General features: G+C 35.3%; 1 protein-coding gene across 1 annotated transcript; it reads left to right on the top strand.

Annotated features, from left to right (window-relative positions):
* Window positions 1-924: 924 nt before the first annotated feature.
* Window positions 925-15,312, top strand: LOC124374266 (ATP-dependent Clp protease ATP-binding subunit clpX-like, mitochondrial; the record flags this gene model as incomplete). The annotated part of the gene is given in 9 exon segments (XM_046832512.1): window positions 925-1,149; window positions 3,170-3,318; window positions 4,803-4,992; window positions 5,807-5,937; window positions 6,101-6,335; window positions 7,084-7,248; window positions 12,790-12,863; window positions 12,866-12,895; window positions 15,157-15,312. Coding segments are annotated over 9 exon segments (1,355 nt in total), but the record flags the coding sequence as incomplete, so codon positions are not given.
* Between the last annotated feature and the right edge of the window lie 534 nt (window positions 15,313-15,846).

Raw genomic sequence — 15,846 nt, 5'->3', positions numbered from 1 at the left:
TGGTAATTGCCTCTCAGCCATCCGGCTTTTTCTGCACCCTTCTTCCAGGTTTTAAGCTATGTCAAATCCCAGGCCTTTACCAAACCTTGAGATTTGAACAATGCTTGCCGGTTCCAACCCCTCTTCAGTATCCCTAACACAACCCAGGGATCTTGAGCGTTCACTCCTGTAAGAAGTGGTCAGTGTTTTCCAGGGATAATTTTCATTTAGTTTTGTTTTTGTGCATTTTAAATGCTGGAATAAATCATTATTTTCATTCTCATTTATTAAAGACATTCAAAAATTACATGCTCAGCTGTTTCGTCAACCTCGCCACATTTCCTGGACCGGAATACCTGTTCTGTTCAGGTGGCTTCGGAATATCCAATTACCTGTAATAAAACCAGTCATTTTACGGATGTCCGTTCTACTCATTCTAAAGGGCATCTTGTGCAATGTTTCTTGATGGTCCATTGAGCAACTGCTTTGCTTGTACATTCCCCTCAGTTGTCCTCCAGTGTTGTCAGTGTTTGTTAAACACCCACTTTGCAATTTGAGCTCTGTGCTAAGTTATATGAAAACCCCACACATTGGTTCAGGACCAGTAAGAGGACAATTGGCTCCTAAGTTAGCACAACTGTCTGCCCCTTCATTACCTGTGATTCCTTTATGCCCAGGCACCCATGTTAGAATAATTTTATTGGTTTTTACCAGTAATTCCATGACATTATGGCATTCCCATAATGTCTTTGAAATACAGTCGTGGTTGGGCAAGGCCTCCAGAGCAGCCCTGCTGTCTGAGTTATTGTAGATTCTTTGCCTTTGTAGCCTCTTTCCACATTAATTCTCGATTCCGCAAGGGCTGTGACTTCAGCCTGAAAGAACATTTGTCAGTTTGCTTAGGCTAAAGCTAAAACTAGTTCTAGATTTGACTTAATTTTCCAGGTCTGAGGTTGTACATGCTGAAAGGAGGTCCACTGCGGGGACTGTTGACGACGTCGTTCAGACTGAGGTCGATGGAGGGAGGAAGTGGAGGCAGTGAGTCACCCGGGAAGGACCATCGGAAGTCTGCCGGCGGGGGCAAGGGCACTGACGGACACCTCATCTGTCCCAAGTGTGGGGACCCGACAACCCACGTCGAGACTTTCATGTGTGAGCACCCCACTCTTGGTCTGTCTTTGTTGTCCTCCCCCATTAATGTCAATGTATTTATAAGCAATGTGATCTGAGCTGGCATTTTATCAGCCGTTACAGAAACATGATCAATTTACTTGTTTAAAGAATGAATTCAGCTTTAATTCTAAGATTATTTCACTGCACCGTTTGAAATTTTGCATAACAAAACTCCACTTTTTGTAAAAAATCTAAAAAAAAAAAATGTTTTAAATTTTATTTCGATAAATAAATTAAACAAAATCTTATGGTATCTTGGTGCAAATCCCATGCTGTCTAGATAAAGCTGCCATTCTAAATGTAGTACTGGTTTAATACTGTAATACTGGTTAATATGAAAATTAAACTAAAGCCCATGGTAAACATTTATTTTTCATGTTTCAGTAAACTAAAATCCTTTGATAGGATAAAACTAATACCCTTATGACACATGTTTCAGCATTAACCATCCCCAGAGTGTAGGAAATAGCCTATAACAGAACAAATAAAAATGTAGAGGCACCTCAGTTATGGTGTTCCCCAGAGTTCGGTCCTGGAACTATGCCTATTTATTATGAATGTTCACAGTATTTACACAAGCAACTCCGCTTTTGCATTAAACTGGCATGCCTGTATTATTCATGTTTCCAAACAGATGCTTCATTACTCAACATCTGACAGCTATATATTAATACATGTTAGTCTTTTATAGTGTTTATTTCAACTACTACAACTTCACAGTTGTACTGTTTGATTGTTATTGCACTCTTGACTGTAAACTGAGGAGTTATTACAAAATCACATGTTGAATTGCTATCAGGATGTTAGAAACAGAACGTTAGTGTTTTCTAATTTTTCAACTGCGTTTCTGAAGTTATTGTAATTTTTGTATTTCATATTTTGATTGTGTTTCAGTTACTACGACAGGAATTAGTTGTAATAGTCACAGGACATTTTATCAATTCTAAGTTTGTCTGGATGTATAACTTTGCATTCAGCATTGTAACTTTTCTGAGGAAGATGACGATCAGGACGCGGATCCAATTTATCAACAAAACTTGTTGGATCAGGAGATTTTTATGGCAGTTTGGTAAATGAAGATATCATGAAATTGATCGTAGTAGGCGAGGCATTTTACATGTGCGCTGAATAAGGAGTAGCTCTAACCTAGCAGTGCCTCTGGGAAAACACGTCCACAGTCTTCCAAGCGGAAGTCATGGCAGTAGAATCATGTGCCAGAAGACTCATACAAATAAGGCCAAAAGGAGCAAAATACTTAATACTTTCTGACAGCCAGGCTACACTGAAGGCACTTGATACCTGTTCGTTTGAGTACCTTAAATAGAGTAACAGTCGGTTGAGTGCCTGGCCATGAGGGCATTCATGGAAATGAAAAAAGCAGATACCCTTGCTAAAAAGGGGAGTGGAGTCTTAAGAAAAGAGGATAAGAAACTTTAATTGGGTAGGGCCTCAGAATTAAGGCAATAAAAAATTTTTATCTCTCCTTATGCTAAAGGGTGGGCATCTCTCCTAGATCAGAGTAAGGAGGATATAAGAATGATAATAGGGATGCTGACAGGACATAGTCCCCTTAGAAAAACACCTCATGAAGGTGGGTCTTAGCCAGACTGATGAATGCAGACTCTGCGCAGAAGAGGAGGAATCAGCGGAACATATTTGGCTAAACTGTCCTGCCATATCAAGAATTTGGAAAAGATTCCTAGGATCATATCCCCTCAGTCCCAAGGACATCAGAGGACAGGAGCCCTCAAATCTGATCGGCTTCTGTTAAAGTCTCAGATTCTTAGAATACAAATATAAGTAAGGGAGGCGCAAATGTCCTTTTAGGACTAAGTGCAGAGACAATCGTCTCTTTCCCTCAAGGAAAAAATGGAGTAGCTCTGTGCACAGCACCTTGATTTGCTGATTATCTCTTACACAAAATCAAATATAAGGAGTAAATTCTTTTGAAATAGTGGATATAATGTATGGTTATGGCTTAGAAAGTTTGTTTGATTTGAACTCTGTGGTGTTCCAGCGTCATCCAGGTTCGTCAAATGCGGCAAGTGTGATCATTTCTTCATGGTCCTGTCAGAGGTGGACAGCAAGCGCAGCATGAAGGAGCAGATGCGGGAAGATCCCAAAGCTTCATCTTACGTTAGGAAACCCCCTCCACCACCTAAAAAAGTAAGTATTATGATTTATGCTTACCATTAAATGCTTATACCATACCATTACCATGTAATGCTTTTCCATTATGCTTTATTGTAAATTTAATTTCTAGTGCATGATTCAAACCATACAGTGATATATTATTAAACTATCTTAATATAAACCAAAGAAACTGTTTCTTTCTAGATGACATGACTGAGATATAGTGCTTGCTATCCCTCTTTATGGCAGATGTAAGAGACAGTCCTTATCCCCAACTTTAACCTGAATATCCTTCAGTTTAAAGTTTTCTTTTCAAGGATGAAAGGTTTTTTTCTGTTGTCGTATTGTATTGTACCACTGAACGATGGCAAATGTCTGGAAAAATCCTGTTCCTTCTTCGGAATATCTTGTCACTCCAGAAGCAATGCAAAGGTCCTTTTACGGCTAAGGGGTTTCCTTTTCTTCTTGGCCTAAACGGAAAAAAGAAAATGTTTTATATTTCACAAGAAATTTCTGAGCATGGAAGTTTAACATTTAAAATTGTATGAAGGATTGATATTGTAAGGTTCTTCCATGTGGTCTTTGATTCTCAAAGAAAAGACTGTTGTAATATGGATAAGATGTCAGCAACAACTGCAGAACTTGAAATCCAAAAGAAATTCAATTCAATTTGTTTATTGCTGTTAAATAACACATAAGCTTTGTCACATAAATCAATTAAATGGTAGCACAATGACATAAATAAAATAGTAGTAGACATTTAACTTCAGTTTAAATTTGATGATGTAAGATAATTTGCTGTTTATCAAACATGTTTTAATCTAAATATAACAATTAACAACATATAACAATGAACAAATATAACAATTAACGAACAACAATAAATAAAATTAACAATCAACAAATATAACAAATAATAAAAAAATTACAAAATATTCTTATATTATAATAATTTATAATAATAAATAATAATTATAAGAATAATAATAATAAATCATTACACCTAAAATATAAATTTTGTATTTTGTCATGTAATGAAACATTATAAAATTCGTCTAAAGTATGAAAATCTTTTTTTACCATTTTTTAAGAACTAATTTAAAAACTATTTACAGACAAAGACTTTACATTTAGAGGTAATTTGTTAAAAAGCTTTATGCCAATATGTATGTAACTTCTTTTCATTTAATTAGACGTACAAATTGTTCATCAATAAGGTTTTTATTTCTGGTTTTGTATATGTTTACTACTTCTTAAATTAAATTCAACATAATGGTCTTTAACATACATAATTGACTGAAACATGAACACACAGGGTAACTTTAGAATACTTAGACTATAAAATGAGGTCTACACGATTCAATATCCCTAACTCCCACAATACATCTTATCGCCTTCTTTTGCCAAGAAAGAGTCAGATTAAAGTTTCATCTAATAGGTTGGTACGCATAGTGCTAAGATTTAGTAAATGTTCAATACAGAATAGATTACTAAGGTCGTGGCTCATCTCTGTGCAGATCTACGAGTACCTGAACAAGCACGTAGTGGGTCAAGAGAAGGCCAAGAAGGTGTTGTCTGTGGCCGTGTACAACCATTACAAGAGGATATACAACAATATCCCTGCCCAGAGCAACACGAGGCAGGACGTCACAGTGATGGAGCAGAACATAGGCGGACAGTCCGCCAGCTTCGTGTTCCCCAACAGAGGTTAGAAGTGATGTGACTTTCAGCAGAGTAAACGGTCAGGGCAATATCAATATTTACTCAGGCACAAAACGCCTCCGTGATGAGAGATATTACCATCTGCAGGTTCACTAAAATAATGGTAATTTGAAGTGTGGTGTGTTGGAAGTGAAACGCTATGAGTTCGAATGAGATACCCTTAATTTGTACATAAAATTGCACGTATTCGGTTAAATAACTCCTATTTGAGTATTTGTTATGAAGTTACTTCTCCAGTGGAGCAGAACTCTGAAGTTATATGTCCTTAAGTAATAAATGATAACTTAAAAAATGAATGAAAATGAAATTTTACGTAAATATTATTTTGATGTATAAACCATTGTTATGTAGCTTCAACACAGTTATACATAATCAGATCTAGATTTACACTTACGGTAAATTTAAGGCTTGATTCAACCTAGCGCTGTGCTGGATACATCTTTTTCATGTGTCCAATGTAGATTGTCTGAACAAGTAAAAGCCAGCCAGGATATTACTGTTAGTCAACTTGGATAAACTGATTATATTTGAATATACAATGTGAAACTATACACTTTAGGCAGAAACCAGATGTTGATATGGTATTAATAAGAATGTATGAACATGCATTACGGTTAGTTTACAAGGAACAACAACCACTACATGATACGTAGCATTTCATTTCTATTGTTGTAGAATAGTTTTATTTTTATATTTTTTAATATCGGAGAGATGCGGTTTAAAATGGCATCATTGTCATGTGATTTGCAACAATATATTGAATGTGTTGTAAGAATACATAAGCACTTTTGTATTACAGTGGACTTCCTGAACCTGAGCAATATGGGGCTAAATCCCGCAGCCCTGGGAGTAGGGTTCCAGCCAGAACCTTCAGCGGGCCAGGAGGTGCGCAGAGGACAACAGCCTTCCGCTAACGCCCTCGGCAGCGATATCTTGGACTCCAACAGTCACGAGCTGAGGCTGGAGGGGAAAAGCAACATTCTGTTGTTGGGACCTACTGGCTCAGGTATGTGGTACATGGTAGGGATGGAGTCTAGAGGTTTAGTGAGAAGAACAGAGACAGCATCGCTCAACCAATCCTCTCGGCAGTGACATCTTGGACTCCAACAGTCACGAGCTGAGGCTGGAGAAAAAGCAACATTCTGTTGTTGGGACCTACTGGCTCAGGTATGTGGTACATGGTAGGGATGGAGTCTAGAGGTTTAGTGAGAAGAAACAGAGACAGCATCGCTCAACCAATCCTCTCGGCAGTGACATCTTGGACTCCAACAGTCACGAGCTGAGGCTGGAGAAAAGCAACATTCTGTTGTTGGGACCTACTGGCTCAGGTATGTGGTACATGGTAGGGATGGAGTCTAGAGTTTCCATATAGTTTATGACTTATACTTTATATATGTACATATTTTTCAAAAATTTGTGCATCTTCATATACAAAAATGAACAAATAATGCAAGTCACCACCAGCAGCTGCTTTGTAAACAAGCTGATGTAATACTGTGAGTGTGTTCTAGTAAAGATCTGGTTATCTTGACATTATAGACATCAAAGTCCATAATACGCAATTACAACATATTATTAGCGATTGCATGATACAATAAAATTAAAAACACATTGATTATGTAAATTTACATGACCACATTCTTCGGGAGTTTTGGTGTTCTGTGTCATTATAGGGTTGCACTCAATGTGTTAAAAACTTGTTATTTGAGAAGTTTGGTTCCTCCTCTTCTTTTCTGCAATCAGATAATTGTTCACTTCAATTGTTATATAATTATGAAAGTATGTAAATGTGGCGTGTTCCAATTTTTAAGGTCAGTGTTGTATGTAAATCAGTGGTTTTGAGGATTTTTTGTATTATAACCTTCAGTACTATAAAAATATTAAATTTTTTTTGTGTTATATAAAAATAATATTTTTTTGTATATTAAGTAAATTTTGTGCACTTTTAATAAATTAAACTAAATCCTTTAGACATTAAATGTTACAATATTGTATCAAAGCTTGATTGTGGTACTGAACTGTGACTGAGATTCCTACTTTAAACTGTAATGCTACCGACAACTCCATGGCCTGCAGGAAAGACACTGCTGGCACAGACAATAGCCCAGTGTCTAGATGTACCGTTCGCCATCTGTGACTGTACCACGCTGACGCAGGCCGGCTACGTGGGAGAGGATATCGAGAGTGTCATCGCCAAACTGCTGCAAGACGCCAACTATAGTGTAGAGAAGGCACAAGCAGGTCAGCACTTTACTGTACCATAGTGATAAGCAAGTTCAGAATTTTTAATCTCAAATTTGATTATCTAATGTCTAATTCTAGTAATGTGATGACCTTGAAGGAAGATTCAGACAAAATTATCACCAATCCAATTCTTAAACCTTTGGAGACCGTTCAATAACATAAAAAGTATTCCAAGAATACCACTCTATTCCAAAGGGATTGGCAGAGATTCAGAAACATAACTATACTTCAAGACTAAAACATGTACTTTAAACTAGTACCTTACTTTAAATTTAAACATTTAAATTTGGTTTCCAGGGTATATGTATTTAATCTGTAACAAAATATGAGCATGTATTTGTATTACTTATAAAAAGTATTTTAAACTTGAAATGTTTTAATAATTCCAAATATTAGGATGTAAACATAATAATATATTTTATAGAGAGGAAGAGATGTCTGCACATAGATACAGAAGACACAAAGAATTGCACAAACGTAAATATACAAAATGTAAATTGAAAGCAAAACATTATTGACAAAAGCACAATAATTTGTTAGCTTGGTTATCTATAAGTAATTTGCATACTATGGATTAGCTGCCAGTTGTGAATTTATGCAAGACTCTCTACAATGCATGTCACAAACACTGAATTGCAAGCAAAGTATTATTTACAAAATTAAGATAATTTATTATTTATCAATTTTTTTAAATAAAGTACGACACAAACACGTTTTAGCGATTAGTAATTTGTGTACTGTTGATCAGTTAGTAATTAATGATGCGGCTGATCTCTGTAGATTTTACTGTCGAATCCTACCAATCAATTCTGGAAACCGAATCTTTGTTGAAGATTCGGTGGATTCGAGATTTGGCTACGACACATCACTCGCTGAGTGACGATACTGAGTGTACACACATCCACCACCAACCAGTTACCACTGTTACCAAATTAAAACTTGCATTTATGATAGTGATGTATTGAAGCTGAATCTAATATTCAATATTATATTACAATATGGATTTCTTTCCAGCAAATTTTAAGAAGAAATTATTAAAATTTTGCTTTTTTTTCTTTTGAGAATCATGCACGCTCAATCCCTGTTTTTTTGTTATAAAAATAAAAAAACCGAAAAATATTATTTTATGTTGGTCTATAATAATTAATTATGATCCTTAAAAAATTATATAGACTAATTCAGAAAATCAAATGTAAATTTAAAATATCATACTTTTATATTATTTAGTTGTAGTATATATTTACACTTTTTTTATTGACAATTACATAAATTTGTGAAGTGTATGAAGTTTGTTGACTATTATACATTTCACAATTACAATCAAGAAATCAGTGAAAATTACAACCGTAATCATACGTACTGATCGTACATCTACAACACTAACATGCAAAAAATCTGATTAATCACACAGGTCATGAAAGTAGGCATTCTAGTTTTGAGCATTCAAATTTACTAGCAGGTATAAGAGTAACAAGTAATCAAGCAATAAAATAACATGTTTGTTTATGATTACTTTTATTTTCATGAATTCAGTTACATGAATACAACATTCAACAGGGCCACTTCTTCATCATCATCTTCTTCTTCTTCTATGGGGCGGTCTACTTACTGCCATGCACTTAAGCCTCAAGGGCCTTTTGCACAACCCTGGAATCACACCACGAGGCCCACCAGTCTACAGTTTTAGCAGTTCTATAAACCGCCGAAAACGACCGATCAGGTCCTCCTGGGGAAATTCACCACCCTTGTTTAGTACCAAAGATGGCATACCGCTCCCTTGTTAGGCTAGCAGAGTCACTATGAAGATATGTCCCCTCGAATATACATTGCTTTATGGAAGCTTTGTGATGTGATACAAAGTAATGTTATCCAAATGAGGTTAATTTCCAAGTTTACTTCCTTCTACTTAAGATTAACCCTATAAACTCGAAGGCAGTATTTATAATTTGTCCTTGGAGCTTGTATGTCCAGCTCTACTGGCCGAGATATAATACGTCCATAGCTCGTAAAGCCAGCACCACTGGCCACTAAACATAGCAATTATTTTTCTAATATTCTATGTTTTATAATGAATGGTTAGTGATGAAACCTATCAAGCAGCTGTTTTTTAAAAAGTAATTTTTAGATAAAGCAGTAAATTTTAAACAGGCCTATAATTCTTTTCTAAACATTGACTGTGCAAAAAGACGTATGACGTGCTTGGTACACTAAAGTGATAAAAGGGATATAAACCTAGAAAATGATACTACAAGACTACGTGTGCTAACTATTCTTGACTACACATAGGTGTGTATTTTTTAAATGTTTTATTCCATAAAAAATGTAAAATAGTTCATGTGTGAGTATAACATAACTGTAAATGCCTACTTTATAGTATTTTATTTACATATTTTATTAACAATAACGTAACTTTTTTTTTTTTTTTTTTGGAGCTAAATTTCCCAAATGTATTTTTACAGGGTCCCCACCCGACCGTGAAAAACCGTGAAACCGGAATAAGCCGTGAATTTCGTTCACCGTGAAAAAACCTTAAATAAGCCGTGAATTTTGTTTACATACCGTGAAAATCTCTACAACTTTTGAATAAATAAAATCAACACGGGTCGTCGTCAGACGATCATATGGGAAAGTTGACCTTCGCTATTGCAAAGTAAAAAGTAGCACGCAATGTAGGGATAGACCACGAAGTTTGACAGTGCTGCTATCTGAGCGATTGTACTGATAATATGGTTTATAAACAAATGAGGAAAAGGAAGGGGCCGGTGGGAGATGACGCTTCCGGCTCAAATCACGTGAGGCCTGTCTTTGTCTGTCGCCAGGTTCCGGGCCTTGGCTACGCTACGCGGCTGTAAACAAGGCATTCTCTGATTGAACGCGAGATTAATAACACAATTTAATTACTTGATAGATTGTCGTTTAATGTAAACACTTTTCGTATTGGAGTTTTATTGTATCAGATATAGTCTATTATTGTTTTTCATAAAATAAAAAAAAGTATACAAATCCTTAATCTAATGTAAGGAATTTAAATTACATTTTAACTTAATTTTCATTCTATTAAATCCCTTATTTTATTTAAATATTAATGAGAAAAATGCTATTCAGTACGATATCTATATCGTTGTGTGTAATGACTGTTAAGACAATGTAATAATTATAAAAAAATTTTAATTTATGGTGGACAATAAATTGAATTAATTTAGGGTTTTGCGTAAATATAAATAGTATAATAATGTGACGGAGCAGAACCTACACGACACATATCAATTAACGCAGCGAGACCATAACTTTATAGGCCTATATAACTGTTTTAATTACCAGTAAGGTCTTTGAGAAAACAATTTTATTTTTCATCTCTTTAGATATTAAACGGTAGTGATATGCGTTTTCCCTTATCAATAATATTTTTTATGATTCCTAAGCTGCATGGATATTACGAGTGTAACACGGTTTTAAATCTTTTATGGTGAATGTTGTGTTTAAATTGTATAATGTATTAGTAAAATATTACAAATGAAACGTCATGTTATAAAAACGTTAGAAAAAAAACCATTGCATTTTTTCTAACCAGGAAACACACAAACGTCAGGTAACTTTGTAGTGTTTAAGCTTTATTACTACAAAACTACAAATCGAGGAAGTCGTCCAAGTATAATTTTGTCGGGTTCCATACGACTACGTTAACGCTATTAATCATTTCATGCAGATGAAAAATATATCGTACAAGGTTCATTTATTGAATGTGGTGTGCAGCGATGTTATGGTAAAAATAAACCTTTGTTGTCTACTGTCAGTGAGAGTGGAAGGGGAGGGGTATATCGTGTACTCCACTCCCCCATCCTCGGACAACAGCTGGTTTCATGTCTCAACATGAAAGATTTTGTTTCCCCAGCTCGACACTCTCCAATCTTATTCTTATATTGTGAGAATTGATATAAAGATTTAAAGCTTTTTCATTCAACTCATTCTGACACTTTCTCACGGAAATTCTTCTGTTGAAAGAGGCTTCTCTGTCAATAAACAGTGTATAGTTGAAAACTTGAAGGAGGAGAGTTTAGTCGCGTTGAGAAAAGTTTGTGACGGCGTATCAGCAGCAGGAGGATTGGAGGCAATGGAAATCACTAATGAATTAGTTCATGCTGCCAAAAATTCCCACGCCCACTACTCGGAGCACTTGGCAAAACAACGAGAAGAAATTAAAGACAAAATTAATTCTGAGAAAGAGAGGAAGCAAGCTGCAATAGAAAAAAAAAGAATTGGAAGCACAAAAATTCCAGGTTTTGTCCGACGCCAGGAAAAGGGCAGCTGAGTTAGACGATAAGATACAGGAACTTGCAAAAAGTGCAAATCGTAATTCACTTTTATTCTAGACATTTTTATCAATTTCTTTATTTATGTGTACAAATATAATTTTTTTTTTGTATAAACTGGTACCAAATAACTTTTCTTATAACAAGTTTTATATAATTTTTATACATTTAACGTTTATATGTTATTTTAAATTTCAATAAAATTGCCTTTTCTTATGTACTAATTAAAATGTGAACCTGTGATTATGTGAAAATTTTCCTGTGGAAGAAATTGATCGAAATAATAATAATAATGTGTTAAACAAAGAAAATAATTTAATAATCACGCAAGTGTACTTCATGGACTCAAACGAGTTAGCCTTAGCCAACGTACGAATCCTGTCACCCTGCATCTTGTCTAACCTGTGTCAACAAAGTTCTCTTCAGATTTCAACAAACTTGTAAGGTTAAAGAAAAATTATGAGCTATGTGCATGCTAAATTATATTGAAATTTGTCTTTGTCATTGCTTTGATGACTGTTATGATGATGTTTTGGTAAAAATAATATGCCTTGTTATATTCATTATGTAGCAAATCGCACATAAAATCGGGCGCGCTCGCCGCTCATTGCTTGCATCGTAACCGAATCCTATTGTTATTTCGTTCTTTTAGACGTTTCCAGTCAATTCCTGCACGACCAATGACATCGTTAGTCAAATGGGAAGAAGTTTTATATTGTATTTGTATTTTACCGCTCTGCCGTGTCCTGTAGTGTTTACGTCTCAACTTCGCCCCTCACCAACACGATTTTGTTTGTACCGGTAACGTTGTTTATGAAAACTTTCCGACCTTGAATTTTAATTTTTTTAACCGTGAAAAACCGTGAATTTAAGTATTTAGATTGAGTGGGAACCCTGTTTTAACTTTGTAGTTTTCATTTTTCTCTAAACATTTTAATTTACTATGCAAATAACACGGATGATACTGAAAAATAATTCCGATCTGGGGAGGCAAACAACAAATATGGCCGTCGAGCTGTCAATGACAGTAGCCATCTGTACTGGCCGTACGAGTTGTGAGGACGAACTACGGCTAAAACTAACGTGAGCTGTCTGCAAACCTTGGTGTGGCCAGTGCTGCTGGCCTTTCAAGCGTAAAGGGTTAATATTGAATTTTTATGTGAGCCAAACGATAAAACAATATTAGACAACTGAAAACCACTTTTTGTTAATTCTGTTTGTCGGCCAGGTATTGTGTTCCTGGACGAAGTGGACAAGATAGGAGCTGTACCTGGCATCCATCAGCTGAGGGATGTGGGGCGGAGAGCGAGGGGGTACAGCAAGGCATGCTCAAGGTTTGTACAGTCTAGTTACACAAGAGACGACTAACTCAGCCGATGCTATAAAGTGAGTGCTTGTACTGTCGGTAGTGAATATACAGTGGAACTGTAACTCTGTATGAATGATTTATCTGCTGTATAACTAACACACTTATAGTACATCAGTCATTTAAATTGAATGTGCAGACACGGACTAAAACTTTGATAATGTAACAGTATTAAACGAGATATTTCATCCACTAGAAACATTTTTATTCCACGCTATCCAGCAGTACACAACAGAAACAGGAATTATAAATGATGCTACTATTCTACCATATTACACTGATTCTTTATTACAGAGTAGAATCAAACATTATATGTAGTAAAATCTTTCAATACTAAAACACTCGATACTTAAGTTTAATTAATCAAAATTAGGCTATTTCTGTATTATATTCTGTATGATTTTTTCCTGATAACAGTGTCTGTAGATTATTGCACAGAACTGCTGTTATCACATGAAATTTGTGCCACTCGGTACTCGTATCGATATGTGACTGTTCACCTGTAAAGTCTGATTATTGTGTACAGACGACTTGTAATCTCGCAATAAAACAACTCATGTATAAAACAAAGGTACTATAGTTCAGTTAGTTATTTAACTAATTGTTATGAGCTGTTGTGTTTCCTTCTTTTTTTTCTTACCAACACGAAAATCAACAAATTTTAATTTCCTTAGCAACATGTTTATAATTTCCAGTGAAGAAACCGTTATTAACTAAGTAGTGTATGCAGGTGAGTATTAGCATATGTCACAAGTCTCATTTGCTTGATTATAATAATTAGCTGACTTTGAAACAGTTTTGAAGTTTTTTTTCCTTTATTAAATGAACATGAAGTACAGTAATAGTGTCACACAAAATTCAAAGAGAGTACGTCATTACACAAGTAAAAATGTTAATATATTTTATGTCATTTAATATTAGTGCAGTACTTTCTCAGCTTGGCGTTGTCAGGAACTCTTCAAGGGGTGAATTGGTCTTTTCACTAGTTAGTCTTGAAGTCCCTTTCTTGAGTCGATTGTTCCTGATGTTTTCTGATGGTTTTTTTACCAAAAACAGCAGTGCGGTGTTGAGGCAATATGTATCTGAAAGAATTACGGGTATGGTAGGTGTGGACCGTCACTGTTGGTCTGGAGGTTTAGTTTCAGCAGCAAGTACTGTAATATATTCAAAGCTTTCTTCGTATTACCATTACTTCAATTATATATACAATCACTATGAATACTTTCAGAATCACTTGATGTTTCACGACTCATCATTACTTCTAATGTATACAGACTGTTACATGATAAAAACAATTGCTCCAAATATATCTTAAGGAAAATCAATAAGAAAAATAATCGGGCTAGCCATCCTTAACGAATAAATGTATTTAGTTATTCGTTGTATCTAAATACTTGGACAAGGACATTTGAACAATATTGATCACAAATTCTGCAGACTAAATTAGAAACTGGGGATTTTCACGTAGTCCTAAAAGAAACGTATGTGCTGTTTCTTGTTTCTGGAGTGACAGCTGTGTGCTGTTTCTCATGTGTCGACCAGGTTTGGATTGCGGATTTGTAAACTACATATATCAAAGTACTTTTTTTATAAAAAAACACATTTTTTAGTTATTTTTTACACAGAGTTATGTTCTTGTCAAAAATGTCTAAACTATATTAATACTGATCACATTTTTATGATTAGACCGCTTGAAACTGCATCTCTGGGGAAGTAAGTGTTAAGAGATATTTTGGAAGGACACAGTTCAATTTTTGTGAGTTTAACGTTGATTGTGTTGATACTCGCTATGACCAACTGGTCTTTAGAAGGAAAACTAAAGGATGTTTGGTTTGACTTTCTTAGGGTTTCAAACAACTTAAGAAGAGTTCTGATTATACTTGAAATATGAATTTGATAAAGCTGGCTCTTATGAGGTTTGAATAGTGTTCATTAAACAACCAGGGCACACCAGACTTCCCAAAATTGTCTATGAGAGGTAAGCAGACTTCAACCCTCAGTATGTAAAGTTCCCAAAATTCTCCTGAGTAGCTAGACTAACTTACGCCGAGTGGCAGCTAAGTGTTTAGTGACTCTAAAATCAGTGAAATATGTTCCGCCTATTCTCTGTCATGATGTTTAAAGTTTCCAAGTCTGTAAGCTTTCTGTACTCCATTCAATCACCAAAAATAGTGTTCATCTGTGCTTCGCTGTGTTAAGCATATTTCACATGGAAATTAATTATTTCAGATGCTGGAAGGCACCATCGTAAATGTTCCTGAGAAGAACTCACCACGAAAACTGCGTGGTGAGACAGTGCAGGTAGACACCACGAATATCCTGTTCGTGGCATCTGGAGCATACAATGGTCTCGACAGGCTGATCAGTCGAAGGAAAAGTGAGAAGGTAACAAAAAGTAACATTATTTATATTGTATTTGAATACAGTTGACAGTTAGGTAGTGCTCAGGTTTGATAGAATTTGACTTTAAAAAGCCAGGACAATTTGCGATCATTATATGTTACAAAATGTGTACCGTAAAACCGCCTTGACCCGGACAGGGGGTGGTTGACCCGGACGGCCCTGCGCCGGAGGCCGCGATCGTTAAAAAATAATTCTTGTGAAATCACTAGTCAACATAACCTTTTACAACATATCACATTTGAATTGTTATGAAATGTACAAAAGAACTGTATAATCACTGTAACTGTCATTGGTTTAGTTATTATTCTCTACCAGTATGACCAACATAATGTTTTTACAGCAAAAAAAAATTTTGTCTGGCTAAAACATATAACATTGAAAGTAAGATATTTAATCGAAACTGAATGATGTTATTCGATTCCCTACTTTATCGCAGCCAACGTATCAATGGTTTTATGATTTAATTCATTACAGAAAAAAAATATTGGACTTAAACGAATTCCATTCTTGACTTGG

This window comes from Homalodisca vitripennis, unplaced genomic scaffold (genome assembly GCF_021130785.1).
Source record: "Homalodisca vitripennis isolate AUS2020 unplaced genomic scaffold, UT_GWSS_2.1 ScUCBcl_7669;HRSCAF=15455, whole genome shotgun sequence".
NCBI lineage: Eukaryota > Metazoa > Arthropoda > Insecta > Hemiptera > Cicadellidae > Homalodisca > Homalodisca vitripennis.
This window is presented reverse-complemented; position numbering and strand designations above follow the sequence as displayed.